The 27836-nt window shown below is 41.4% G+C and overlaps 7 protein-coding genes across 8 annotated transcripts in view; 4 read left to right on the forward strand and 3 right to left on the reverse strand.

Annotated features, from left to right (window-relative positions):
* Positions 1–154: 154 nt before the first annotated feature.
* LOC131208503 (probable glutamine--tRNA ligase) lies at positions 155–2803 on the reverse strand. The gene is made up of 2 exons (XM_058201278.1): positions 1272–2803; positions 155–1197 (listed from the first exon to the last, which is right to left on the reverse strand). The coding sequence occupies exons 1-2, from the start codon at positions 2794–2796 to the stop codon at positions 383–385; spliced, it is 2340 nt and encodes a 779-aa protein (XP_058057261.1). The 5' UTR covers positions 2797–2803; the 3' UTR covers positions 155–382.
* Positions 2804–3664: 861 nt separating this feature from the next.
* Positions 3665–7120, reverse strand: LOC131209808 (protein ovarian tumor locus-like). 2 transcript variants are annotated; one of them, XM_058202951.1, is made up of 8 exons: positions 6699–7120; positions 6119–6216; positions 5878–6032; positions 5288–5814; positions 5024–5186; positions 4583–4962; positions 4136–4514; positions 3665–4073 (listed from the first exon to the last, which is right to left on the reverse strand). In XM_058202951.1, exons 1-8 carry the CDS (start codon positions 6930–6932, stop codon positions 3988–3990), a joined length of 2022 nt encoding a protein of 673 aa, XP_058058934.1. In that variant the 5' UTR covers positions 6933–7120; the 3' UTR covers positions 3665–3987. The 2 variants fall into 2 exon arrangements, with proteins under 2 accessions (XP_058058934.1, XP_058058935.1); XM_058202952.1 differs by lacking the exon at positions 4136–4514 and having other exon boundaries at positions 4018–4073; positions 4551–4962.
* Positions 7121–8535: 1415 nt separating this feature from the next.
* LOC131209005 (zinc finger protein ZFP2-like) lies at positions 8536–12193 on the reverse strand. Its single transcript, XM_058201966.1, has 2 exons — positions 12101–12193; positions 8536–11967 (listed from the first exon to the last, which is right to left on the reverse strand). The coding sequence occupies exon 2, from the start codon at positions 11962–11964 to the stop codon at positions 9880–9882; it is 2085 nt and encodes a 694-aa protein (XP_058057949.1). The 5' UTR covers positions 11965–11967; positions 12101–12193; the 3' UTR covers positions 8536–9879.
* Positions 12194–12346: 153 nt separating this feature from the next.
* LOC131209111 ((Lyso)-N-acylphosphatidylethanolamine lipase-like) lies at positions 12347–15085 on the forward strand. Its single transcript, XM_058202099.1, has 6 exons — positions 12347–12775; positions 12857–12924; positions 13136–13517; positions 13600–13863; positions 13948–14134; positions 14206–15085. The coding sequence occupies exons 1-6, from the start codon at positions 12708–12710 to the stop codon at positions 14365–14367; spliced, it is 1131 nt and encodes a 376-aa protein (XP_058058082.1). The 5' UTR covers positions 12347–12707; the 3' UTR covers positions 14368–15085.
* A 277-nt stretch (positions 15086–15362) lies between these two features.
* Positions 15363–16184, forward strand: LOC131207657 (uncharacterized). Its single transcript, XM_058200280.1, has 2 exons — positions 15363–15811; positions 15884–16184. Exons 1-2 carry the CDS (start codon positions 15363–15365, stop codon positions 16182–16184), a joined length of 750 nt encoding a protein of 249 aa, XP_058056263.1.
* A 990-nt stretch (positions 16185–17174) lies between these two features.
* LOC131210090 (protein brambleberry-like) lies at positions 17175–19346 on the forward strand. Its single transcript, XM_058203286.1, has 3 exons — positions 17175–17389; positions 17451–17542; positions 17610–19346. Exons 1-3 carry the CDS (start codon positions 17370–17372, stop codon positions 19265–19267), a joined length of 1770 nt encoding a protein of 589 aa, XP_058059269.1. The 5' UTR covers positions 17175–17369; the 3' UTR covers positions 19268–19346.
* A 2707-nt stretch (positions 19347–22053) lies between these two features.
* Positions 22054–27836, forward strand: part of LOC131207658 (uncharacterized) — a 33033-nt gene continuing 27250 nt past the window's right edge. The window contains exons 1-3 of the mRNA XM_058200281.1: positions 22054–22184; positions 22992–23130; positions 23997–25019. Of these exons, the coding sequence (XP_058056264.1) occupies positions 22139–22184; positions 22992–23130; positions 23997–25019 (1208 nt within the window). The 5' untranslated portion in view covers positions 22054–22138. The remainder of the gene's footprint in view (positions 22185–22991; positions 23131–23996; positions 25020–27836) is intronic.

The raw sequence follows: 27836 nt of genomic DNA on the forward strand, positions 1-27836 counted from the left end.
ATGGTGCCTTGCCGAAGCACACTATCTTCTTTTCGGCGAACTTTTACACCATCATAACGGTCCCATAGTGCCATTGAAACAAATGATACGGAAGATGAAACTAGTGTCCTTGGTGTTCGAATTATCTTTATGCCATCATCGAAACATCTTCTACTAGTATATAGAAAAATCAATTTTATTGTTATTGAACTGCTCACACCTAGTACGAACCACAGTTAACAAGATATACTTTTTTTATTTTAAGGCGCTATATCTAATCATGCACGAGGCTACACATGATTGTAGTAACTATTTGCCTGTGACTATCGGTGTCGTGGCGTGGTGTCGACATTTAATCACACCGAGCACATTTGCCAAGTTTTATTTCACGACCAACGGATCGTTAATTATTTTTGCCTGAATCTTCTTTCAGCATGACAGTACGATTAAACACCAGCTGTCCGGAATTGGCAGTATCCGGATCGACGGAGAAGAAGCCAACTCGTTCAAATTGAAACTTTTCGTACATTTGGCTACGGAGTAGATATTCATCAACATAGGCGCAGGTCGAGCGCATTGTGTTCGGAGCACAGTCGCTTATAAATCCACCTGGAACATCGCCAGTATCTTCCGGGTTTTTGTGATTGAACAGCTTCTCGTACAGTCGTACCTCCGTCTGTACGGGCTTGGAAACCCAATGGATGTACGCTTTTGGTTTGTTCGTTGCTGTGCACGGTTCGCTCCGACACACCAACTCTACAGAGGCGGTCTCTGCGTCTCGAATTATCTTCTCTACATTCAACATTAGTCCAGTGTATTTGAGTCCCACCGTTTGTCCAGGCGTTAAGCGTCGGAAGGACTTGTCCGCTTGCTCGGAAAAGTCAGACTGTTCAATGTAGACAACTCGATCGAACCAAACATCATGTGAGCCTTTTTCAGGGCAATTGGGAAAATCGGTTATTGCCAATCGTATGGGACCGTTGTGCGGGTAGTTTGTTATGGTTATCTTGAGTGGATAAAGCACAGCCATCGTGCGCCGAGCAGTGATATTAAGAACATCACGAACTGCAGCTTCAAGAGCGGAAGGATCGATGGATGTTTGGGCTCCGGTTATTCCCATTTGAGCACAAAAATTATTAATTGCTTCGGCAGGATATCCTTTACGGCGGAGAGCCGACAGGGTGAATAATCTTGGATCATCCCAATCGTTGACGACATCTGCATAAAAAAGGAGAGGAAATCCTAGTTAGTACTTTTGTGTTCTGATAATCTTAAATGCTACGTCGACCTACTTTCAGTGATAAGTTTGTTGATCTTTCGCTTCGACACGACTGTGTAATTGACGTTCAATCGTGCGTACTCCCACTGTACTGGGCAGTAAATGTTGAGCGCATTGCAGAGCCAGTAATACGACGAGCGGCGAGATTGGAACTCTTTCGTACACAGCGAATGTGTAATGTCTTCCAGGCTGTCGCACAAACAGTGCGTATAATCGTACGTTGGATAAATGCACCACTGCGTGCCAGTACGATGGTGGGGTATGAACTTTATCCGGTAAGCCACGGGATCCATTTTGCCTTCCTCCAGCGTAATTTTCATGCGCAATGTGGCGGCACCTTCATCAATTTTGCCGTTTTTCATGTCTTCGAAAAGGGCTAAGTTTTCAGCAATCGGACGCTCGCGCCACTTCGATACCTCAGTCGTGAAGCCTTTCATCTGCTCGGCAGTTTGGTGACAAACGTATGCTAAATTCTTGCGAATAAGCTGTACCGCAAATTCATACAGCTGCTGGAAGTAGTCAGACGAATAGGTAACCTTGAATGGTTTGTAACCAAGCCATTCTACGATATCCCGAATACCACGAACAAATTTTTCTTCCTCTTTTTCTGGATTGGTATCATCGTAACGCAAGAAGCATACGCCATCGTTTGCTGCGGCGAACGCAAAGTTGATGTTGATCGCCTTGGCATGGCCAATGTGCAGAATACCATTCGGCTCTGGCGGGAAACGTGTTCGAACTTTGCCTCCAGTTCGCAGGAGATGCTCTTTCAACAATCGTTCCGTGTCGGGCGTAACGACATAGCCGTCTGTTTTGAAATTTTCTCCTGGTCGATGGAAGTCGACCTTCCGCATCAGATCGACCATCGTCCGTGGTCCCTCAGGTCTATCTTCATGTTGGGCGCTGCTGACTTCTTTCAATTTTTCAGGCATCTTGTGAACTATTTTAGAGGCAGCTTCGGCTAACACCGGCTTTTCTCGTTTCTTCTTCCCTTGTACATTATCGGCCTCAGTCTTTGGACCAAGCAAATCGAATATTTGCACGTCCACTTCACACTTTAGCGCTTTTCCATCTACCCATGGTAACAAGGAACGAATCTCGGTCAGAAGTTTGCCTACGTTGAATCCGTAACGATGCTGTAAAATATCTTCTCTGTGTTTTGCTACCGTCTTTTCCACCGCCCATTCCACTTCTTCCGGTGTCACCACAACCCCTACTCCACAAGCCTTATCGAATGCTGCCTCGTCGAAAGTAGTCTTTGCCACGTTGGTTAAAACATACTCGAGTGCCGTGTCGACCCGAAGGCTGGTGTCCAGAGCGCCAATGTGGATTTTATTCACTAACATCTCCAGGAAATGGGCACTTTGAGGTTTTAGTTTTGAGCACATCTGAAACAGCAGTGATTTCTGCGATGCACTCAACTCCACATCGCTTGGCAAATAGGAGAAGGCTCGAGAAATCGTTCCCGTTAGCGACGCGTTTTTCAGAGTTTCTTTGATTTTTTGATCACTTAATCCGAGAGCTTGCAGACGTTCCATCTTGAATAGTTTGTTGATTGAACCAAATTCTCCTTTTTACTCCAAACACCGGCACAGAAAAGCAGTTCCTGTCGATGACGTTCGTAATAGAGAACCTAATATGAGACGCGCGAACAGTTTGTTCTAACTAAAGCAGTCTGTTTACAATCGAAAGTGACGTTTCAATCCATCCACGTGTAACATATGCCTACAACATTTATTTGTAGACAATATCTTCCTCTATGCGCTTATTAAAGTAAATTTTAGCTTAAAGTCTACGAAATAGATGTGGATGGCTTCGCTAGGGGATTTTCAAAAAATGCTTCGCCATTGAGACGATCCCTCTTGCAGCACCAGCGCCCACTGGCGGAGTAATGCTACCAGGCGCCGCCTGCGTTGAATTATTTGAACAGACAGGGACATATCTAGATTTCAGAATTTCAATAATTTCACTCTGATTCCGCTCCAAAGTAAAACTTATCTTTGGTCAATGAATTCAATGAACTCCTCAAACCAATCTATCACACTGCAGTTCAAAACCGGAGCGAAATTATCACAAAACAATTGATACAACAGTTACCACTAGTTCGATCCCCGTATACTCCGGGATCAAAGGAAATTTAATAGCCAGACGACGTACATAAACTCTCCACAACCATTCTCCACAACCAACCACAACCAAAGTCAACCATTGGCAACGCGAATGGAGCACAAAACCCATCGCTCCGCTCCCTCAGAAACTTTCCTTGCAACTAACAGTTTACATCCTTTTGAACTGCTACGGCTACTCCTCAGAAAGCAGACGTGAGATATTTTCCATCCGGAATATATTTTATTTTAAGTAATACACTTTGTTATGTAATTTCTGAAAATTATTTTCAGCCTTAGGAATTAAAAAAAAATTGGTTCCAGCCATAAACCTGATGTTTACTACGTAGTGCAAGTCCAAAACAGATTTGCTTGCTAAGTTTATGTTGCTTGATACATGGTAAAATAAAGAAAGTAAAAATAAGTAAGCAAAAGTAGAGCCGCAATTTGAAGATAGTCCCATGTAATAAAATTAATAAAAGTTACCCAAAAACCCATGAATGGCAGCTTTGATTGATGCAATTGCCAATATTAACCATGAAAAAATGCATAGTAAGTTTAAAAAAGGAAGCGAAAAAGGCGAAAAAGTCTACCATGATGATCAGCTTAGCATATACAACTAGGTCAATTAATGTGGTTGATATTCGCATGATTTTCGGCATTCAATCTATGAGCGTTGTCTTGATCAATTGCTTTCAAACCACTAGCATCTGTGAATAGAGGGAGAGAAAATATTACTCAAAATATACTAATTGAGTTCCAATAAACATACAAGAAAAGCTTTCATTGTCCACCGCATGGAAGAATTGATGTGTTGGTGATAGTGATGGAACGATCTGCGTAGTTTGAGCTGCGATTGCTACGTGCTGGAATGAAGGATGATAATGATGCACAGCAGCATCCGACGGGGACATAATATCGAAAAAGTAACTTTGTCCAACACAGTTTTGTGGGGGTGTAGGAAAAAGATGTGAATATTGGGGAGGCAGAAGCTGATGTGGAATTTCTTCCTGTAGTTTACAATCAAAAGGTTGTTGATGATTTAAAAATTGAATCGGTTGCGTGTGTTGCTGAGGTGATGGCGGTGGCTGCTGTTGTGATGACATGTGATGTTGATGCATTGAATATTGCGATAATTGCGGTGGTTGCATCTGTGTATACGGAAACAGAGACACATTATTACGAACCATTATTAACTTATTAATGCGTTCAGAAGTACCGCTGATATTGGGTGAAAAGGTGATAATCCTGCATAACAATAGTTGGGCACAAGATTTGGATTCCCCACGAAAGATTCTCCTGACGTTGATAGCGGCAATGTTGACTCTGGCAACATGCCCATGTTGAAGGCAGGTGGACCATGCACAGAAGCCATCAGATCGTATTGCGATGGAGATGGAGGGATCAGATGATACTGGAACGGATAGTAGTGTGTAAAAAGCCCCCCCTCCGGTAATATCTGTTGTTGTTGTAGAACGTCGAGAGCTTCAAAATTGTTGATAGTTTTCTCCCCGTCAGTTGATAAGTTGTTATCAACGGGTGTAGATTCTTCTGCACCCGTCTGACCATTCCACAATGCCCATCTTCGCTGAGTATAATCTACGAAGAAACATTGTTCATGCCATTGATGTAGTGCAGAAGTTCTGGCCACTCTACTTACCGCCAGATCTCATAACGCTGACGTGTTTTACATCATTGTAAGAAACGCACTCTACGGAGTGGGCATTCAGGCGTACCATCAGTAGTTGTTTTTCTTCTATAATACGCTCGATGCGGCAAAACTTGTACACACCGCGAATTTTCGCGAAACACTTACGGCCGATCTGCAACAATCCCAAAAAGTAATATAAATAGAAGAACCAAAACTCGATACACATAGTCTTAGTTGCTACACTAAAAGCAAAGAGAAATAAAACTAGTTTACCTTAAAGACTGATGCCTTGTTGATGGTTAAACCACTCATTTTAGCATCCTCCATCCAAGTATCGTATTCACCGTTACGGTACATATGCGGGTCAAGTGATTTGGCCGTTTTGTAGGGAAACGGCGTAATACCTGCTGATAGCAGCTGTCGTACACAGGAGATATCACGATCGTAAAGGAGTGGATCTGGCTTTCGAACGGTATGTTTGTTGCGATGCACGCTACCACGGCCTCGGTTGCTGCTAGAGTTAGTCCTCCAATGAGATCTAAAAAACAATGCAATGCTTCCGAAGTTTTCGCTATTATGGAAATTACAAAAGCGGAAGTTATGCAGTACGCATTCCGTCTCGTCGGATTTGGAACTGAGCGCGATACACCGACCATCTACAGTGACAGCAATATCTTCGTCATTCTCATTTGTCGAGTACTTCGTCGTACGATCATGTGGATCGTACAACATTCGCTCGACAGCGTACGCTACGTCTGGTAATTTGAGCACATTCACGTACAGTATTTCGTACACCAATGCTGCGGGAAATCCAATTTTCAATTTGTTATGTTCATATCTACCAGCAAACACTTACGAAATACCTTGACAATAAGCAAGATTTTCCATGTATTCGAGAGTGTACACGGTATCGAATGATTTATCACGCCCAATAAAAACATGCCAAACTTCGTTGTTGTCTTGATTATTTACAAACCAAGTTCCTCCGGCGAACGGTTCAAACGTTTGTACATTAGCTCTGTGGATGTATATATGAACAGAATTATTTCAAACATTGTCTTTAGTGCGTAGCAAACGAGCAGATCAAACCCCATTTCAATCTACCTGTGCAACAGAGCTAACGCCCGTAGCTCCAGCTTTGTTCCTACTGTATAAGGAGATGCCAAAGTGTTTAAATAATGATGAAACCCGGGTCCTGAAATCTGGAAACAAATTAAGAAATGAGAGAACAATATGTTATTCAAGCAATATGATCCAACACGTATCTGGTATCACCATGATAGGTTTTTGTCATATAAATTGAAGGTTAGGTTTGGTCAAAGCTTAATGTCGAAAATTTTCTTTAGTAGATTACATCATCAATGCCGAAAAATGTATTAAGTTAATGTTGTAGAATAATCAGCAGGAATCGTGATAACGTGTTCACAAAGATTTGCCTTGAGCTTGTAGTTGGATTCCGTCTCGGTTCATTGCACTAATACTGTCGCTAATATCTTTTAAAAGTGTCAATTTGCTTGAAATCTGCAACAAAGAATGAGTAACAAAAGGTGAACTCAATGCACACCAAACGAAGCATCGCCATAACGGTTGCTTATTATTATAATCCAAAAACAATGGTAGCAGCTTTACTTGCAGCACATTTACTTAGATGGTTAGGTGAAACACGTGGTGATTTTCAGCTTACCTCCGGAAAATGCGTAGGATTTTCACGCATGTATTCAATGCAATCAGTCCGCACCCGTTGGTGATACAGCTGGATTCCGTAGTGCTGCTCGGAAACAACGCGGAACAAATTTGCACTATCCTGGGGAGTGTGCTTGCGATAGTAACCTAACTTTTGTAGAAACTGATCACAAATGTCTGGTGTATCCCGACTCCCCGTGGCAAAAGAGCGGCTGGACTCTTTGTAGTTTCCCATATCCTCCAACTTGTACAACAAGTAGAATCTTAACGATTGCTAATTAGTACACCGCAGCACTTTACGTGTTACAAGATATTTGGGGCCGATGTGTTAAATTGGACTCCACTTTTCACTATTTCGTTATTCGATTCAAAGAAGATAAGTACGGCAGTCTCTTTTGCAGCTTAAGAACACCACGTCACGCACAACTCATTGTCCACTTTAGGCCGAAATTACAATGGCGCAGATTCTGTTAGCTTTCCGCGTCGCAAGAAAAAAAAACGACTAATAGGAAGTGCTGCCAAATTGGCTCCCATTGATTGATTTCAGACGTTTATGATCTAGAATTAACTTTGAATTGATATAACGCATCTGATTTATTGTAGACCTATTTTGAAGCTTTGTAAGTTTATTGCAAAGCATTATGCTTTAAGCAATGCTATGATTGCAAAATTCTGTTCTTTCCAGTGTAAAAGAACTTAGTACTATACTTTCAAACAAAGATTTCAATTACCTATAGTTACAGAGTTTACCTATGCATCGCAGATGTGCATTAGAAAACAATATACAATACAAAACGTAACGAAACGTATAAACAATACAATATTGTTCATAAGTGTAAATAAGTATAATGTTGTAAATGTTGGTAAAGTAGCTTTTAGTGTTTACAGTCGATAACGGAATAGTAATCGTCCTATTTACTTGCTTAGAAAGTATCAGTTCCATTAACTTTAAAACCTTCAATCTTATATTATAAACAAACAAAAATAAAAGCGCCAGTTTTGAATTAAAAAAAAAACTTCCGTCTGCACTCGAGACACCAGAAATCTAGCAAACTACAGTACGTAGCAAAACATAGCACATTACCTGTATATTTGAATAATATAAGGCTGGGTAAAAGTCATCGACAATACTTTCAATTGTTCGATTTGCGTCAAATATGCACAATTTTGTTGGAAAATTTGTCACCTTTTAAAAATACCTTCATAATGCCTGTATTGTAGAAGGCTTCCTTTCTGGTCAATTCCTAGCTTCAAACAGTGCAGTTGTTGACGGTAGAGATCTGAATTCAGTGTTTGACTACACGGAAGCAACCCATAATAAACGATTCCTTTCATGTCCCACCTTCCTTCCTGGCCGTTATTCCTGACCATGCTCAATTTTAGCATCAGCATCAGTGTATCAGTATCAGCTTTAAAACGAGCCTATAATTGAAAATGTACGATCGATACTTCACTAGATATCGATCATTAAAAGCATCTATCGTGAAAACGTTGATTACTTTTAATCCAGCCTTATATTTGAAAATTGAACGGATTTTGGAATCGATCGCTCGTTCTTTTAAGATGTTGAATGTTGATTTAAGTTTGTAAGAGAAAAAATTATGTCGATTGACATTATGATTCAATCCCGTACCCTGATACAGCTTTAAATAGCTGGTGATAGCGGGTATTTGATCGTTGCGAAACAAAGTTTATTTGAAGTTTGAGACTTGAAGGTTTCAATTTTTCACCTCCTTTTCGTTCGTTTTGCTCGCTAATAAAGCAACTAGAGTAGATTTAGCTATTTTTGTGGTGATAATACCTTTATTTTTTATGTGTTGTAATATTCAAACTGCAGTATTGAGGGTAAGAAACGCGTGGTGAAGAATCCACAAAACATTTTGATTTCTCATCTTGTTGAGATAGCATAACTATAAAATATCCTAATCTAACCAATGGCCATAAATGTGAGTTGAAATGGTAGACGAACCAAATATGTTGCAAAAATATTCAACGAAACGAAGTAACGGTGATCAAGTAATCAAGGATATTAAAGACCGTGTTTGTCGTATTAAATGATGGGTGGGTGAAATCAATACCAACACGACTTGATAAACGTATAGTAAACATCTCCAAACTCTAATCAATCTCCAAATACCAAACCCATATCAATCTACCAAAAGAGTTCAATAAAACCTACAAAAAGCATGCATATCATATCACATCTCATCCATCAGTCCATAAGACTTCTTAACTGCAGTTATGGCGAGTTGAGCTTTTCTCCGATATGGCGTCTAAATCGACAATAAAAAGTGAATGACAAAAGCTTTATTTCTGAACAGCATGGTTCGCAGACCATTTTTGAAACTACGAAATGGATGACCCTTGTACATTAAGGTTCCCCAGTAACAACGGACGCCTATGAAATGGGAATATTAATGTTGTTGTTCCGTTATTCGCGTACACTGAACTGTTCCGATCTTAGTTTCCGTCTTAAACCATGTTTTAATTTACTCTTTTGGCTTGGGACGGACAGGGGGAGCTACGACCTGCCGGTTTCTTGCCTGTGATGTATTATAAGACGCAGGCTGGACCCACGCGGTTCTTGTTTGGAATTCGTAGAACTTCCTCGATTGGTCGATCTTCGAAATAATCTATTCTAGGTCGGATTTCGTCGCGTTCTCAACAATTGACAAAGAGCAATAAGCTAAATTGCTGGTAAATTTCCTTTGATTGATGATTTTCCTTTGTAAATTTCCTTTCCTTTGAATAGGTGTTATAACATAATTTATAAATGTTTATGTTTTCTTCAAAAAGTTATTCGAACTAACCATCTTTTACTTTTAACCTTTGCGATTGTTACAATTAACCGCTATGTTCGATTGTTCGCTCATCAATTTTTTTCGCTTAAGAAAAGAGTGATGTATTATTAGAACGAACAGAGCCGTAGTAAAGACCAACTTCAACTTTTAAGCTCTCAAAATTGGAACCATTGTAAGGGTCCATATCGCATAGCAACCGATTACAATCAGTGCAGCTCAAACGGAGGATCTAAGGACGAGCGTTTGACATGGTTTTAAGGCCGTGCGGGCAATTTTTATCAAATTGGATAGGTATAATTTGATTGATATCTTGTATAGAATATGTGCTATTTTAAACACATATTCTCGCGTTACTGAATATTATTTAAGTTGATGATTTTATCATGAAGACACAATATCGAGAACTGGATCGTAACTAACGTTGCCGTTTACTGGTTCCGAAACATTAGCAACAGTGAGGCACAGATCCATCTCATCGCGAAGCATTTGTACTTGATCGTGGTCTGTCCGTTCTTCCGGATGCTGACGACGTATATGAACCTTTAGATAATCTTTTCGTGGATAGCGTCGTAAGCAGGTTGAGCATTGAAAAGGTTTACTCTCGTCACCCGGATTGTGTATTAGCATGTGACGCTTCAAGTCTGAGGCTTGGACGTAACGCTTCCGACACACCGTGCACTCGTATTTCTTTTCGCGCGTATGTACTCGTTTGTGTATCTTGAGACATTGCAGACGCTTGAAGGTAGCCCCACATATTGTGCACCCGTGCTTACGCTCCTCCGAGTGGCTTATCAAGTGCGTCTTCAATAGATCTTTTGTACGGAAGCCCTTACCACACTGGCGACAGACATGTTCTTTGGCGTCGCTGGCATGCAGCTTGTGATGATTTTTGAGGTAAGTTTTGTTTTTAAACCTCCGCCCGCATATACTACATTCGAACGGCATCTCGTTCGAGTGAGTTGTGCTATGGTTGGAAAGATCGTTTGCCCGACCGAACGTTCGACCGCATACCGAACATGGATATCGCTTGCGAAATACCTTTTGTCGATGTTGCAGCAGGTATATGGCGCTCGAAAATCGTTTACGACAGGTCGGGCATTGGAAAGGCCGAGTTGTTTCTATGTTATTTCCTTGTAATTCTTGTTGATCTTCCTCTTTTCCATGAATTTGATTTGAGTGTTCCCTTAGGGCATCTAGATCTGCAAACTCGCCACGGCATCCCCCGCAGCATTGATGTTTTTGTTGTTGTTCAACCTCTTGTCGATGAGTTCGCTCGAGATGCAGCGACAGAAACAATTGTTTCATGAAAACAGCTCCACAGCTTCGACACTGAAACTGACGAGTCATTCGTTGATGAGTCGCGAGTGACTTGCGTGTCGGATAGCGTCGGAAGCATATTTCACATTCAAATGGTTTGTCGACTGCTTCCGTACGTTGCTGCTGGTGTACTTGTTGAGAGTGCCGCATCAGGTCGAGCTTTGTTTCAAATTCCATCCGACATCCGCAACATTTGTGCGTTTCCCGGTCCTTGTGGCACTTACTGTGCGTGTCGAGATTTGTCTGCGTCATAAACCTTTTTCCACACCGTGGACAAACGAACTTCCGATTGGTCATACGTTGGTGATTCCTCAGTAGCTGAAGGTTACTAAATTCGCGGTAGCAAACTGTGCACCGTAAACCCGATGCATCGTCAGAACTGGTCCCGTTGCGCCACTCTGGAGGAAGGTGTACATTTTCACAATGCTCTCGCAGACATTGCTCATTCTGAAACAATTTCCGACATCCGCAGCATTTTGTTGGCAGAATCGGTGACATCGAATGTTCTTCGCTGATCTCATTAAAGATGCGAGCAGTGGCCACCGTTTTCATTGCTCTGCTCGCCTGTAGTTGCTCGCATGCCGCATTTAGCGAAGCCCTAGGCTTCTCTTCATGCTGCTGTGAAGGTGATACATTTCGCTGTTCTACGACTTGCGAGGAAAGTGGCTGCTCAACCGTTGAATCGGTCCCAACGGTCAAAGTTGTGAAATTGTGCTCTCCAAGCAGCAATGTGGGATCACCTTCAAGCGTCATCATATCGTCATAAGCATCCGCCAGCAGAAATTCATAATCCGATGAATCCATCGTAATCCGATCTTCGGTAGCAAATCTTCTTGTCTCTGCTGGTTCGACGTGTCGTTCCTTGTTGCGTAAGTTCAATTCGTGCCGAAAGATGGAACGCAATGCAGCATCGGACTCACGACATTTGTGTATGATGTAGTATGCGATAACCATATATTCCGCGCAGTTACGGCACGCATTCCCCGGCAGCGCATCCTGCTTGTGTATGTCGATACTCGTGAAATCCGCTATTATCTCACTCAATACAATGTCCTCAAACTCGTCGTAGATGCAAACAAAATCTTCCTCGCAGTTCTCCATACAAATCCGGCACACTTTGAAACAGTCCGGTTCTATCAGAATGTCCATCTCCTACAAGCGAGAGCAACGGACAATATTTTAGCATTTCATGCTGGCTGGAATTCTAAAATCGCTATCAATCACTATTCCGTTTCAGCACGATCCAAGTTCCGCGGATCATGCTTATGGAAGTTGGAGCTGTTACCTCAGCTTCTGAAGAGACGCAACATTTATTAAATTGAAAAGTGTTTGTTGAAAATTAGATCTTTTGTTTTCAGAATGAGTGAGAAAATATCTTCTGTTACTGTTGTTATTGTTGTCACTTTGACAGCAAACGGACTGAACACACGTAACGAGCGTTACAAAGCGTTATGCTATCGAAGTGTCACTAGTTCGGCCAATCAGCTGTGTTTATTTCGCTGCTACAAATCATTCCTGGTCCAAGGTTATCCGTTGTTGCGAAGAAGCTTCGAGTACGAGCATAGGATCGGCGGTGGCGGTAGCATTGGGCAGAACCGATAACGTATCAACACCGTGCCGGTTATTACATACTTGATACTCTATCGCCCCTTCCTCCACGACTCATCATTAAACTCCGCGAATATGCAGAACAGCAGTTAGCCGACATACACCAATTCCGCACAATTGGATTCATTGGCATCAGTGGTGTTGGTGGGAGCACGAAAGTGATAGAGGAAAGTGTTATTAGAAAACAAAGCAATACTTAATCCGTTGGATTGGGTAACATTTGGGCATTGTTAATCGAAACGGAGCTAATTGTACAGTCGGTAAAACATTGTAAAAAGCGGATCATGACGCGAACGAAAAGCACATCCTTAAAGAAAATAGAACCATGCGAAGAGAAATGTTCTGAACAGAGGTAAGTTTAAAACATAGAGTGAATGTGCCCTTGAGCCTTTAAAATGCTACAACATTTTTCGTCACTGTCTTAATTTCACAGGCTGCTGCATAAATGGACACGATATTCTAGCGCTAAACTCGAGGAGGTGGAGGAAACATTGTTGTCAGGTTTGTGAACAGGGACGTAGCAACCGTTAACAAGCGTATGCTGCGGTAATAAGTTCGGCAAATATGCCTTTCGTTGTGGCTAATCGTGGGATGCTGGCGGATGGTGAGGTGGAAGACGATGATGGAAGATGAAGTGTCTTTTGGAATAGACAGATTGCAACAAATTGGAGCGCTCTTTTGCTTATCTAACCTGACTCACGTTATTTTTCAGCTCTGCGGAAACCCTTCGAAAGTATCTTTGTAGAGGTAGGTCATTGTGTTGGCATGAATGATAAGATACGCACAGTTGCCCTAAACCGAGATTCGGCGAACATTCCTGTGCTGTTGTTACACGGGCTAGGCGCAGGCGTTGGGCTGTGGGTGCTAAACTTAGATGCCATTGCTGATCACCGACCAATGTATGCTATTGATATACTGGGCTTTGGGCGAAGCTCCCATCCGAAGTACGATCCTGACACGGCGGCCGCTGAACGGCAATTTGTGGAATCGATCGAAGCCTGGCGTATTGCTGTTGGTATCAAGCAAATGTACATCCTTGGCCACTCAATGGGCGGCTATCTTGCCTGCAGCTATGCTCTATCGCATCCGCAACGGTAACGTTGCATCTCAGAATGGTCGCAATACTTTTCAAATTTGTGTAATTTCCTGGTTTCTTTTGTTTTTCCAAACACACAGTGTTGCCGGTCTAATACTAGCCGATCCATGGGGCTTCATGGAAACACCGCCAAGAATAAAGCGCAAATATTGGATACGAGTATTGTACAGAACGGCACGAAAAATGAATTTCTATCCGTTAACGGTGGTTCGTCTTGCCGGTCCAACGGCCGCCTGGATTTTGAGCCGAAGGCGGACTGACATCACATCTCGTTTTGAATCGATCGTTCCCGACGAACGGGTGGTAGCTGACTATCTGCATCTGGTAAATGCGCAGAAACCATCGTAAGTGGTTGGATAATTGTATCTTCGTAATTTGTAATTGAATATTGACAAGTATATGTTTCGAACTAACTACATTAAACGTAGCGGAGAAAGTGGTTTCTGTGCAATCCAAAAAAATTTTGGTTGGCCCATAAACCCGATGCTGCAGCGTATCGATCAAATTGACCCGAGCATACCCATGACGTTCATTTATGGCTCAGAATCATGGATCGACTTTGAAGCCGGAGAAATAACAAAATCCAAACGCACTGGAAGTTTCGTTGAAGTGAAGGTAAGAAAATATAGTGATTAGCTTGTAGTTTGTTTACTCATATCACTCTGAATCCGATCGATACTTTATAGATAATAGATAATGCAAGCCATCATTTGTACGCCGATTTTCCTGACATCTTCAACCGGCACGTTAACGAAGCTTGTTTGAAGTACGACGCACGCAATACTACTATGACACGTAGTACTATTACTACGCACGTAGGTACTATGACAGAACTTTCTGAGGAATAAGAGAAAGCGATTCTATCCCCCATGGTACAAATAGTAATCGAACGCAGTAAATATAACAGAATTGCCTCGAAATTATGTACCTTGTACTGCCAGCTATATTAAAAGACAGTTGAACATGAACTGGACAAAGATCTTGAAAAGCGTTTAGATGCCAGTGACACGATTGCCACAATTTTCCTACTTCCCACCAGACGTATAGAATTTTTATAGTATTACATTCTTCCAAAACAACAGCATCCGTCGGTCAAATCGGTCAAATTACAGGACAGATCGCGTGCTGAACGACACGGTATTTCCAGGTCAACATTTCAATTCTACACAATTTACATCTCAAATATGTTGCATCTGAACAAACACAAGTTTCCAGGAATATGCGATTCGGTTCCTCCGTAGTTATTAGAAGCAACATAACGGCAGCTGCACTACGTACCAAATCAGATGTCATCCTAGATGAAGTGATAGCGCTTTTAAAAGCAAAACTGTAGGATTAACATTAACGAAGATGCGTTTTACACAGCCTGTCCAGCAGTTTTAGTACTACTTTGTCTTTAAATGTTTACAATATCGTAGAGTTTATAACTCAGTTTGTCAAGGTTTTGTTATCAACGGCATAATTGATTGCTCGCAACAAACGTTTGTTAACTCTATGAGAGATAGCTAAAAACAATCAAGTTATTATATCATTTAATAAGCAAATAAAATATACACTTCCAAAACAGTGGCATGTATTTATTTATGTTTTAAAACATTAAAAAAAATCGCCAAACAAATTGATGGCAATAAACCGGTATGCACGAAATGCATAATGCGAAATGGTTCTTGTGGAGTGCATTGCAAGCACAACATTTAGCACTTAACTGTTACTTTTCCCGCTATTCATCGGTCCCGTTTCACGCCCATAATGCTAATGATCTATAGTTATCCCCAAAGAATGCAAAGTAACGATGCTCTACCAGTTAGTACCAGTTGAGATTGCAGATTGAAAACACGAAGCAATGTCCGTGTTTTCACCAGATCTTAGAATAAACGTATTGGCTTGTTTGTACTGGCTGCTGCTGTTTGCAGCTACCGCCGAAGATCCACTGTCACGTCAGAAACGTTTTTTGATTTTCCCCCGTGCTAATCCGCAACGCTTGCAGCTGATCGGTGGATTTGGCATTCCGGTGGACCTCCAGCAGGAGTCAATAACTGTTGGATATGTGATAAAATGCGTTTACTATTTACCGTGGAACTCGTCCCATTTGATACCTCCTTTTCTGGATCGCCACGAATTCGAAACGGTTCAACGAAGAGATACGTGGTCCGTCCCACTAGTGTTACCAGCTGGCAACAATTGGCAGGAAGATGGACGACTCATAATTTCCGGAAGTGACTCCCTGCCGCAATCGCCACTCGCAGAATCTCGATGGATATTTTATCGGGCCTTGGAACAAATATTCGAACAGTCAGTCAGCAAAATAGTCCAAGCGTAAGTAGAAATGACATTCTAACTTTGCCATTGTTATTACATCCACAGAAAAGGCTACGATGGTCACAGCTGTGTATTGCGAGCTATTTGCGAATCTTCTGAAGCGGCTTTTTCCCACACGAGTGGACTAATAGGAGAATTGTTGCACATCATGTTCACACCTTCAACCAGCAACGATGAGGTGGCAGACGACGCCAGCCATGCACGGTACCGGCAAGCAGAAAGAATTTTGTCGAGCGTTAGTCCGCAGAACCAACATTCGGTTTGTGAAAGCATGTACGCTGAGTGTACCATTTCATTGATTGGATCTTTTAGTAACTATTTGGAGCATTTAACACAGGCTACCTGAATGCATGAGTCACCAATAAAACGCGTTTATTCACTGTACAAGCAAGAGTTTAAATCATCCTCGTCAGAACAAACTTATCACATTTTATGCTGAATACTTTCGACTACGCATTTTTAAGCCTGATCAGCGCCTGATATCCGCTTTTTAATGCTTACATATAATTTAAATTGAACGTAATTAATGTATGTGATTTTCTTTAGCTTATTAAAATGAACACATTTAGAGTACCGGGCGGATAGAAACACTTGTTAAAAACCACCTCATAGTACATCAAATTTCAAAGGACAACGTAAAATTCCAACAGTTTGTATACCTTCGTTCATGTAAAAGAAATTTTTATTGCCTATTTTGTTGTCTTTTTTATTCGTGTTGAATATAAATTCGTGTGTATAAAAAGTTGTAAACCTAAACGAAACTAACCTCTACTACAAAATACCCATATAAACCATTAAACCAACAAAATAAAACCATCTAACAAACAACACATCATCCCGTAATAATATAATGGCATCTCATGTAATAATAACAGAAGCACAAGATAGAAACAGAAGAACATTGAGGAGCGAAAGATTTTGACGACGATCACAAGAATTACTTAGCTTAAATTTTGTTGTTGTACGCAGACCTAGTAAATAAACATGATGTTTCATAAGAAGAAAATGGAAAAATTGTTTCGAAATGTTGAAAACTCACCACGAAACGATAATAGGAAAAATGGAAACAACAGACGATAAAATGGCTAAATTTTAATGTGTGAATGTGAATAAGATATTGAATATTGAATACAAAACATTGAATTGAACATTTTTCGCTTGAAGTGTCACCCAATTTTCTATGTTCGATGTTATTTTCTATTTTCTATGATTATGCACGCGTGCTGAATCCAATTCAGCGGATACGTCAAATGTTATCAGGGGTCAATGTTTATATTTTGAGTTTTTACCTACAAGATTCGAGAATCGATCATTATTGTGAAATGTGAAATGGTTTTTAGAGTTTTTCAGATAGAACGTTGCATATACAATGAAATGGACTGTACAATGTACTAACATACGAGACAAAAATAAATTTGTGTTGTGTTGCTTTTAAGTTGCATAAGGACACCAAGAACCGGCGTGTTTGGTTTTACCTTATTTGGAGCCAATCAACACGTTTGTTTCCGAATATTTTGGAAATATTAGCATAATGAAAGTTCTTAGTGGAGGGTAATTTGTTTGAAGTTGATGTTATATGCAGCAATCTAATATTTTTAAATAATCTTTGTAGGTGCATCTTCATTTTGCTTTTCACCGTTCACTTATTATGTCTCCCAGCAGCGGCGTCAATTTTAGAATATATTTGGCCATCGGAGGACACTGGTAACATCCAACAGCAACATCCAACAACACACTTTGAAAACTATGTTTTTATTCTTGTTATGTTTAGATGATCGATCAGCAGCTATCGATACTTTTCCTTCCGTGCCATATGAATTGACTGACGGCGAAGAAGACTTTATACGCGAAGCTTCGAGATGGATTGGCATGACCTTGTCAAAGCTCGATTTGTGTCACCATCGTGTCGTATTTAAGTTAAAGAAGACGTGCCATGAGCTAAATGCCGAGCAAATGGGTAAACTTGCGGTGATGCTACTTAACTGCCAGTCAGACTCGGAAGGTCGTCCATTGTTTCTGTGCAGCGACGAGATGGAACTTCGGCAGTGCACTGAACAGATGGATCCAGACATGTGGAATGCCTATCATTTGATAACGAACCGTGCGAAAGCTATATGTGCCAGCGTGCGACACGAGCAATTCCGGGGATTAACTGAGCTGACAGTGAACAAGTTAATGGCCACGGCTCAAGATCAAGTGCGACTGATGGGCGAAATGAGTATAAGTCAAGAACAGCTTCAAAGTAACAGCCGCGAAGCAGTGCAAATGATGATTGGTAACAATGAGCGAATTATAAGACAACAGGATAACATTATGCGGTTGTCGGAGATCAATCGAGCGAAACTGGAGTCCAATTTTCGTAATTTGGAGCACGGCAAAAGTTTGATACAGTTAGGCCAGCAAAATGTGGCGATAATGTTAACCGATCTGCACAATCATATTGATGGCAACATGAAACACCTAGAGGAGCAATCGAAACACACGAAAGTGAACCACGATTCGCTGTTGGCAGATTTAAAGCATTTGCAGGAAAAAATTGTCGCAATAGACGGCACGATCGAAGAAATGGGTCAACACATTGAGGAACATCACCGCGAAGCAGAGAAGTATTACCAATATACGATAGAGCAACTACAACGTATCAATACCACGGTATCCGATCTGCTGAATTCGTTCGAAAGGCTGCACCAGAATTTTAACAGACAGGTGACATGGTTAGTGGAAAAGTTTGGTGGCAGCGAGAACTCACTGCAACACTTGAATATCATTTTACTGCACTTGAGCTACCTTTTAATAGGTATGATAGGCCTTGCCTTCGTCGGGGCGAGCAAATTGCTGAGGCTTGTGTTCATCACGGCCGTACCAAGCAATCTGTTGGGCGGAATGCTCGAACTCTTCCAGCCTGACATTCTGCGACTGTCGTTCGCCCTGGTTTGTGTAACCATCATAGATGTGTTGTGTTGCCTAATTGTAAAATATTACCCACATGGAGGATTCCCGTGGGCCATGCGACTCGAAAAGACGACAGAAGCGACGAAGCTGAGAGCTAGTGTCGTTGCTGAGCAACCGTTTCCAGTTAACATGGTGAGCAGTAATGAGCATTGCGAAAAAGAAATAGGTGAGGAAAGCTTTGAACACGTCGACTCAAGTGCCGAACAAACAAGCTTCAAAGATGCTTACCGCAGAATGCGAGAGCGATCAGTCAGCTCTACAATTTCTCACGATTCAATGCGAAGAAGTGTGCCACGATCTGGTGATAACGATTGGACTCAACGGAGTGTCGCAGAAATGACCGATACCACAATGGAACATCAATATGGATGGCAACGAGCGCAGTGCACTGCTCAAACACTGCGCGGTAGTCAATGTCGTGGTAACGCCATGTCAGGAACTGATTTTTGTCGCTTACACGAACCAAGGAGTTTATAGGGTTGTTATTTTATTCAGGGTTTTCTCAGTGGAGGTGCTTCTGCAACGGAAAATATTCACAAAACAGTCGATAGAGCTATATGTGTAATAATAATAATTACTAAATAAGTAGTGTAAATCTACTTTGTGATAAATAAAATTCTTTTTAGTTACCATATAGAACGGATCAACGGACACAAAAAGACAACCGAAGATATGTTCCGTATACCAGAGGCATTGCGAACATATTTTTGGAGACAACTCATTCTCATATTAGTAAAACGCTGAGGAAATCGAATTTTAGAGTTCAAGTCAAAGAAATTGCCGCCTGCCGTTAGAGCAATCGGCAACCATTGTCGTTGTCACGCAGCTGGCCATGAGTTCGATTCTCTGGCCATGAGTTCGACCGTGGTGCGGGGCCAACAACGAACCCCCTTTCCTTAAAGAAACCTTTCTAATATTTTGTTTTGTCTTGTTCTTATGCATAAGTTCCTTTCAATTGTACCTATTGATGTCTATCTTTTTCCAATTACAATAAGCTTCAGTTGGTATAAATCTTGTTCGCTGCACTCCTGAACGTTGTGTGCATCCGAGAAGAACATAACTTTTGTACGATAGTTATCACCATGTCGCGTAACCGTCCGACGTTCACAATTTTTCCTAATCGGTTTTGCTGAGGGTTCAATTACGCGCCCTCGTGATTGGTTTTTCGCCTCCATACTCTGATTTCCTGCTCAACCGAAGAAAATTTTGCCCACTTCAATTTTTCTTCAAAGAATTCGAGGGCTTGGTGGCCATATTGCATTGATCATTGGATCCAATGATCATTATTGCATGGAGTTTCTGAATTTCGAACATTTCTTGTATACTGTAGAATTCGGTGATTTGCTCTGCTCTATTGAAAATTTTTATAACCACGTATCAAAAAGAGTCGGTAAAATGAATTCAAGTATGTTTGTTTGTTTTATGTTTGTAACTATTTAAAATATATTTTTTTCGCTTTGAAGGAGACACATAGAACCATAGTGATGCTCTTTGAATGCTTCCGTTTCCTTCATTGGATACGGGAGCATTCAAATTTCAAACGCTGCAAAACAAAAGTGGTGAGGATTGAGAGAATGAAGGAAAAGCATCGTAATGTTCTATACAAGCTGTGTACTTTCAAAGTTTGTACTATGCACACACTTTATGCGTTACCGGATCTAATATTTAGACGTTAAAAAAGTTGTGTATGAACCTCGGGAAAGAACATCAACCAATATATGGCCATTGACAAATTAAATAATACTACTAGCAAACTCTGCTCCCAACCTTTGGTGTGCGTTGATTTGTTTTTGGAATATATTTTTACATCTACCTCAAGTTTGAAATGAGGAAAAGCATGAATTACTTTCGAAAACAAACGCCTGTTAAGATGTTTGGTAACCGTACGCATGTATTATTTTCGTCCTTGTTAGCCTCTCCCGTTCTGCTTTTCTCAAATCGTGCTCAAACACCAGCCCAAACACTTGCGTCCTTTTGCCACACTCTTTACTCTTTGCCACACTCTTTACTCTTCTCTCTTTTGCTGAGAGAATTGTGAATTGCTGTTATATCCTGCCGTTTGTGGGTGGGTCTCTTTCACTCTATCTCTATTGTTCTCTTTTTTCTCTTCCTCTCTGGCTCTCAATGGTTCTCTCCAACTCTCTCTGCAACTCTCGTTGATTTTCCGGTACTCTTTTCTCATGTTATTTTCCCACAACGTTCAATGAATTCTCATCTTTATTGCTTTTGGACGTTCTTCGAAAATACGACCGGAATGAGAAGATTCCGATATAAAAACTACCGTCTCTTACCCGTTTTGCATCATTGTCACCGTATACACACAATTTTTGCAACATATACGTTTTTAGTTCATCAGCTCCCAACATTTTCCTCGCAGAAATGTGTTTGAATGCGAGAAAAACTGTTCAGTTTAGCGCAGTAATTATAGTGCTTTCTCGCTCGCTCGTCTGCGTCCATGCAAGCCTGCAACATGTTCTTTGGGTTTTCTCGTCACTCCATTTTTTCTCGTGAACGAGAACGGACGTATTTGCAGTAGTGCCGTATTTCAATTAAGGGTTGGCACCGTTGCCGTGTAACATCATCTATTGCTCTGCAGCAGAGGAGTTTTCGGTGAAAGCGAAAGCTGAATGTGTTCGTGCATAGCTTTTGTGATGCGGATGCTGTGCCGCTATTTCGTTCAATCTAGCAACGTGGATTGAAGTGGTGAAAAAATTCTATTGACCGTATGCTGCAATAGGTATATCCTGCTGATAAGGAGAGATCACGGATATGCTACCAAACGGACGACGATAAGAAGAAAACGAATAATGGAGCACGACGGCTAACAGCATCCGGTTCGACGGCATGTCATTTCCAATCGCTTCTGTCGCAATAGTGATGCGTGGTTGTTTGAGCAGCCTTATTTCCTGTGAACGATGGTGATTTCAGGACTTTTGCAGTATCAGTGGAAATTAGAAACCCTAGTGCCATTAGAAAGGCAAATTGGCGTTGGCCAGTTTGTGTGGAGCAAAAGAGAGCAACCAATGGATCCAGCCGGTGTGTGGCATTCAAGAAAACACCAACGCCATTTGCCGTTTAGCCTTGGCGATGATTGATGCGAAAAATGAAATGTTGTGAAGTTTAGTTAGCAAAACATGACTTTAATCTAATGCAACACTTCAGTGCTATGTACTATCGTCCTGTAACAACACACTGGTTGTTGATGATCAACTAAAAGCAAAAAAAGTGTAGTGCAGATAGAAAACCATGGCCGTCAGATATGCAGTTTTTGTCCGACGCGTCGTTGGTAGCGTTGGCTACCGCATAATGATTTGGCTGATTCTATCGATTGTTCTGGGATGCTGGAAGATGTCTGCGAATGGAACTATCGAAGAAATGATGATTGCTCCAATAGGTAAGCAACTGGAGAAAAATCCAGCAAGGCTGGGTAGGACGGCAGAATCCTGATATCATAAATGAACATTGGAAAGGGCTGTGCTGTTAAGAAAAGTTCATTTCATGTAATTTGAAACATTCAACACTAATTAATTATCTAATCGAATAACTAACTTGAATTCATCTATTTAACACGATCATGTTTTCATGTACCTTTGAAACGTTTTTTTTATTAAAGGATGCAACAAGACTATACACGACATAGAAAACGTAAAAGTTCGATTGCATAATATTTTTCGCTGAAAAATGTCAACCAGTTTCTGTTCGTCAGCACTACCAATTTTAAGTGAATAACATTTTTACGCATCGTACCACAATAAGGATAAGATAATAAGACAATAAGGATAAGAGTTTATGTTGTGTTGGAAATGCACGGAATGCTTAGATGCGTTCGACACACAACATGAGCACGCGACTCGATTAATTCGCAAGCGACACGCGAAATTACTTCATTTTTCTTAGTTTACTCCAAACCGTTGTCATAGACAGCACGAAAGGCAAACGGTTTTAACCATTCACTAACTTAAGCTTGATAATTTTTTCGCGATGTTCTACTTTTGTTACTGGTTGTGTGAAACACTTAAAGTTGTTAAGCAATCCTTAGGCTGAAGTCGAAGCAGCATTGTGACGTTATTCGCTTTTCTCATATACACTCGTATCTGTACGAACTGAACCCAAGGAACGTAGATTCTTCGCCACGGAGAGTAAAGTTAATGATTGATTATATTTGTATATATTTGTATATTTGTATATTTGTATATTACAGAGGTCATTGAAGAATGGGGCTGCTATGAAACGGAAATAAGAATGACATGCGGTAACCTCGAATCGAAAATAGCGATCCTTGAAGCAAAGTTCACTCCACGATGTCGCACCGAAAATTGTATCTACATGGACGAAAACAGGTAATATTAAATCTTGGCACAACAATGAAACTGCTCTGCTCTCTTCATTATTTATCATTAGTTATCTTACACACGCGCAACATTATACTTTATAATGTTACCTTTGATAAGTCTAATAAGTCTGTCTCCAGATTCTCTGCAGATCTTGTTTCACGCCGAAGTCCAGTGTCTATCGGCCCATTTTGTTTTGAATTGGCACATGTTGAAGACCTTTACCTGTTTGAGCTGTCCTGGAAATAGATGAAGGAACACTGTCACCTATCTTGGTAGTTCTTGACTGTGTTGCTGGGCGATCACTATTGTGAGACGTTCTTATTGTACTTACTCTTCTATTATGTCTAAGATTGAACAAAGTCTTGGTTGTAACCGGGTAATTTTCAGATAGACCTGTAATCCGTTATCAGAAGAACTGCATTTCTTTTATAGTAACAGGTCTGAAGGTCGTATATAACACCATATTGTAATCTCCAGTTTCACTGTCTTCATGTAATTAAGCAACTAAGTAATCACACCAACCGAAGATCTTTAATTAATGAAGTTTTTATTATCCGATAACCGATCATGTTATATAACAATAATCCGATCAATATTATAACAACACAAAATTTGCGTCATTATATACCCATATGTATCGTTCTAAAATTATCGGTACCGTTCTAATGATGCTACTTTTAATTATAAAACGTGGTGATCATTTATATACAGCTTAACGTTTTTGGATTTTTTCTCCATATAACATTCTCTGCTCCGCTTATTTTATCCGAATTTCTGATTACTTCATCTTACTTGAACAAACGATTCAGGGATTGGGAGCATTTCAGCAGGGTTTGACAAATACTTTCTTTTTTTACATTTTCTCGCCACAGCATGCCACATCCAATGGCCGCACAAAAAGTGGACAAGCTAATACTAGAGGAAACGGAGGCCGGCCGACGTTTCTTGGCCACGATGCGGCGGAATCATAAAAGGGAAATGGAAGCTGCTGCTGCTGCGTCTAGCCTGGCAGTACCGTCAACAACCCGGGAAACTGTAGAAGCAACCACGACCGGGGAAAAGCATGTAACGATGATGGCCGCTCGTTCCTTCAAGGACAAACGCAGTTCGCTGCGAGCTACCCTGGAGCACCTGATCGTGCGCTATTTGCGGCGGTTAACGATCGACGACGATAACGACGAATATGAGGAGCCGGGAAACCACGAAAGTGGCGCCCGCTACCGTCGTCAATCACTTCCGATGGTCACCTGGTCTATAGAGCCTCCGCTGGACGAGGAACGAGTAGCCTTGCCACCGGAAACGGTCGAAGCGGATGGTTTCTCCAACTCGATGGAAATCACGCTGCTCACCAACGACACCGATACGAACTTAACTCAGTCTTGGGAAGTCACGACTGAGGCGGTGGCTTCGGATTCAACACAGAAATTACCTGGCAGCATTCGGCAGCCGGAAGTGGCCGAGAGCTACAAATTTTCAAACCCCACGATTTCCGGAACCCGGAACGGTGTTGATGGAGGTGCGGATGCGAGTGAAATGCGCGGTCACAGTGTAGAAAATCACAGTGCTAATGATGGTGGGAGTGTGGGTGAGATTGTGAGTGCCGTTGGTGATAATAGCGTTGATATAGAACATAATCAAAGTGATGGGGTCAGCCGTGGTGGAGAAGATGATTTAAATATCGGTGGTGGTCACGGAACCGGTGGTGCAGAACGTAGTAGTCCGTTGAAATTAAATGGAAATGCTAATATTCATAAGAAAAGCGGCATGCACGGCCGTCCGAGAGAATGTGGCAGTGTGCGAAAGCGTGTATCGCAGTTGGACCGCTTCGAGTTGGAACGGTCAATGCGCAACGGATCTTTTCGGGAGTATAACATACGGAACGCGCTCAACTATCGGTAAGTTGTTTGACCCATACTATGGTGACGATTTGAGAAAATTCTCTCTACTATCGGCATGGCAGAGTCAGTCAGTATTCATTATAATGTGAATAGGCGAGTAGAATATTAGTAGTTTCGACGGCACAGCATGGGTGGGCATAATGCCATGACGTGAAAATCTAGTTGATATTTGACGTTTGACAATTTGGAAAAGAAATTGCACATTATCAAATTATCTGATTATCTGATGAATCTGATTGAAAAATTGAAATTAAATTGTCTGATCTGACTGTGGGCTTATATCTCTTTGAAATTAGAGGTTGATTAAACAAGCTTTTCCTTCCAATTCCATGGGTGACGCTCTTCCTTTCCACGTCTGGTCGATCCAGGTCATCCAACTTTTATATATCCATCGGGCATGGTGGAGTTCATCAAAACTACTATATTGTAGACCCGCTGTAGCGCAGCACAGTGTGTACACAGCCTAATCTCGAAGTGTGTACGCAGCATAAGCTCGTCAAATATGCCATCTGTCAAGCGTGATTAAATTGACACTTCATCGTCGGAAGTTAACCGAATCAGATGTCTTCTGTTTCTGTCCCTTCTGTCTTTTTTTAACGTGTTTGATTCTCCCGTCTTCCGTCCCGTGTTTTACACCGTGTTTTACACTGATAAGCTTAGTCGAATCAATACAAATGTGAACAATTGAAATTAGCACAACCGTGGGGATGTGCTGAACCTAGAAAAATCAAACAAAATTAGGATCTTGTGTTCATATCGACATTGAACACAAGATATTGGCTTACCGGGGCTCTAATGTTCTATTTTTCATTGCGTTACATAAAACCATAGAACTTTATTCCTTTAAAGTTCTGTTTTGTTTTGGTCATTCGGGCAGGCTCCATCCAAAGTTTTCATTTGAATAGTTTGAATTCTTAAATCGTTTTGAGGAGTGGGATTTGGTCGGGATGAAAACTAAATACCTAATGTTTAACTGGAGCTAGTTTCATGATGCAATCATTTCAACGAATTACCATTCGACGCCTCTAACAACAATTAAGACATAAGCGGAATGCCTACTCCTAGGCAGCCGTTGGCCTACTAATGGCAGCCACTTCGGAACAATTTCAACACTATTTGCATATAACCTACATTGCGTTGATCTGTCTATGCTATCATTTCGTCGAAAGAACAGGCACTGCCAAGACACGGGACGTCCAAAGCACATTATAATTCATCTAACACACCCGCGACTGTGCTGAATTGATTATACGATGTGTGATATGCAGCTGACGTTTGTGCCAGTAAAAAAATCTGTTCTCTTCTGGTACGTTCAGCCACCTAGGAGATGCGATTCTGCAATTCCAGGCGAGGAGATGCGATTCTGCTTCCATTCACTGCGCATTTTGTGACGATGTCGGAGCGATTGTTTTATATGGACCAATCCGTACTTTGCAGATCGTAGCGCACCTCTCTTCGGACACAATACTTAACCTGCGGTGGTGACGTGTGAGCACATATTTAGACCAATGCTACCGAAGAGGGCCGCAAGTACATGCGGAAGGAAGCCATCAACCTGTTGACGGCGCGAATAGTCAGTGTGTCCGTCAATTCTGAGTCCGAAGAAGCTGCTATGGCATTAGCATTTTGCATACCAATGCTTCTGCTATGTGAGATGCTTGGCGAGAAAGAAGTAGAACACTAAACTCTTCGTAACTTCCCTTACTCTGCCATTAGGCCATTAGGATAAACATCTTTTCTGGTACTGTAATGATTCCTTACTTTAAATGCTGAAATCAGCTCGCGTAGTTGAGAGCGTGCTGATGTCGGCCCACCGGAACAAGATTTGTTGACAGCTTGCGGTAAGAACTAATTAATTACGCCACTTAATTTATTTTCACCAGCACCACGGGGTGCTTGTTAAATTCCAACGGGAAGGACAACGATGAATGGAACAGCTAACGAGTAAATCTCGTGGCCGGTTATTTGGAAAACCCACGACCGACGTACCATTTAGCGTCGATCGGAAAGTGATGAACAACTTTCAGAGCTAACAGGTATGGTGCTAAGACGTTGGAACCGCCAAATCCCGGCGTTCAAACACAAGCGAAAATGGCAGGACCGATTTATCTGGCTAGCATGCTGGTGCTTCCTTCGCTGCGTGCCCAAACAGCTGTATTAGGTTACGGTTTGATGAATTCCGAAGCCTTTCACTTCGCACCTAAAAGTGATTAAATTGAAATTCGTCACAATCAATGTACAGGAAATAGTTTGTGGCTCGGACTAATTGCATTGGCTAAACTCCTATGTTCAGTATAGATGGGCCGTTTGACTGTTTGTCGGCTTGAACAGCGACGGAATCCGACGAGTTTGAAGAACGCACAGGAAAATGTTAGCGTTGATTGACGACGACGACGGCACGACTAGCAACGTGTACGAAGTACACCTCTAATCAATTAGTCCAATTACCAATTATTAGTGACCGTTGCAGTGAGCACTGGCCACCGTCAATAGCACGCATAAGAGATGCAAATTAAATGTCGAATCAGCATCCCTGAAATCTGGCTCGGGATTTGTTGCATGTTCGAGCCGTCAATTAAGGAATAAAATTTCTAGCAATAAACGCAAAAACGTACGATGGCTAAATTAAGTTTCCATTTCCTGCAACATCCCGTTTCGGAGATTTTGATTTTAACCTGCTAGGAAAACAAACAAAACACCATAAGAAACTCATTGTAAGAAGCATTAGAGTTGTACTAGTGAAGCATCGAATATCGAAATACTAGTGTATATCGAAGCATTAGAGTTGTACTAGTGAAAGTCATACAAAGCATC

Source organism: Anopheles bellator, chromosome 2 (assembly GCF_943735745.2).
Source record: "Anopheles bellator chromosome 2, idAnoBellAS_SP24_06.2, whole genome shotgun sequence".
In the NCBI taxonomy this organism is placed as follows: Eukaryota; Metazoa; Arthropoda; class Insecta; order Diptera; family Culicidae; genus Anopheles; species Anopheles bellator.

Coding starts and splice junctions, on each gene's coding strand:
- LOC131209808 (XM_058202951.1), bottom strand. CDS start 6,932: ATGGGAAACTACAAAGAGTCCAGCCGCTCTTTTGCCACGGGGAGTCGG. Junction 5,815..5,877: donor AAATCTTGCTTATTGTCAAG/GTATTTCGTAAG, acceptor GATTTCCCGCAG/CATTGGTGTACGAAATACTG. Junction 4,515..4,582: donor CTTTTCACCCAATATCAGCG/GTACTTCTGAAC, acceptor CCGTATACACAG/ATGCAACCACCGCAATTATC.
- LOC131209005 (XM_058201966.1), bottom strand. CDS start 11,964: ATGGACATTCTGATAGAACCGGACTGTTTCAAAGTGTGCCGGATTTGT.
- LOC131210090 (XM_058203286.1), top strand. CDS start 17,370: ATGAAAGTTCTTAGTGGAGG. Junction 17,390..17,450: donor ATGAAAGTTCTTAGTGGAGG/GTAATTTGTTTG, acceptor TAATCTTTGTAG/GTGCATCTTCATTTTGCTTT. Junction 17,543..17,609: donor TTGGCCATCGGAGGACACTG/GTAACATCCAAC, acceptor TGTTATGTTTAG/ATGATCGATCAGCAGCTATC.
- LOC131207657 (XM_058200280.1), top strand. CDS start 15,363: ATGTCCGTGTTTTCACCAGATCTTAGAATAAACGTATTGGCTTGTTTG. Junction 15,812..15,883: donor TTGGAACAAATATTCGAACA/GTCAGTCAGCAA, acceptor TTACATCCACAG/AAAAGGCTACGATGGTCACA.
- LOC131209111 (XM_058202099.1), top strand. CDS start 12,708: ATGACGCGAACGAAAAGCACATCCTTAAAGAAAATAGAACCATGCGAA. Junction 13,518..13,599: donor GCTCTATCGCATCCGCAACG/GTAACGTTGCAT, acceptor CCAAACACACAG/TGTTGCCGGTCTAATACTAG. Junction 13,864..13,947: donor GTAAATGCGCAGAAACCATC/GTAAGTGGTTGG, acceptor CATTAAACGTAG/CGGAGAAAGTGGTTTCTGTG.
- LOC131208503 (XM_058201278.1), bottom strand. CDS start 2,796: ATGGAACGTCTGCAAGCTCTCGGATTAAGTGATCAAAAAATCAAAGAA. Junction 1,198..1,271: donor CAACAAACTTATCACTGAAA/GTAGGTCGACGT, acceptor TTTTTTATGCAG/ATGTCGTCAACGATTGGGAT.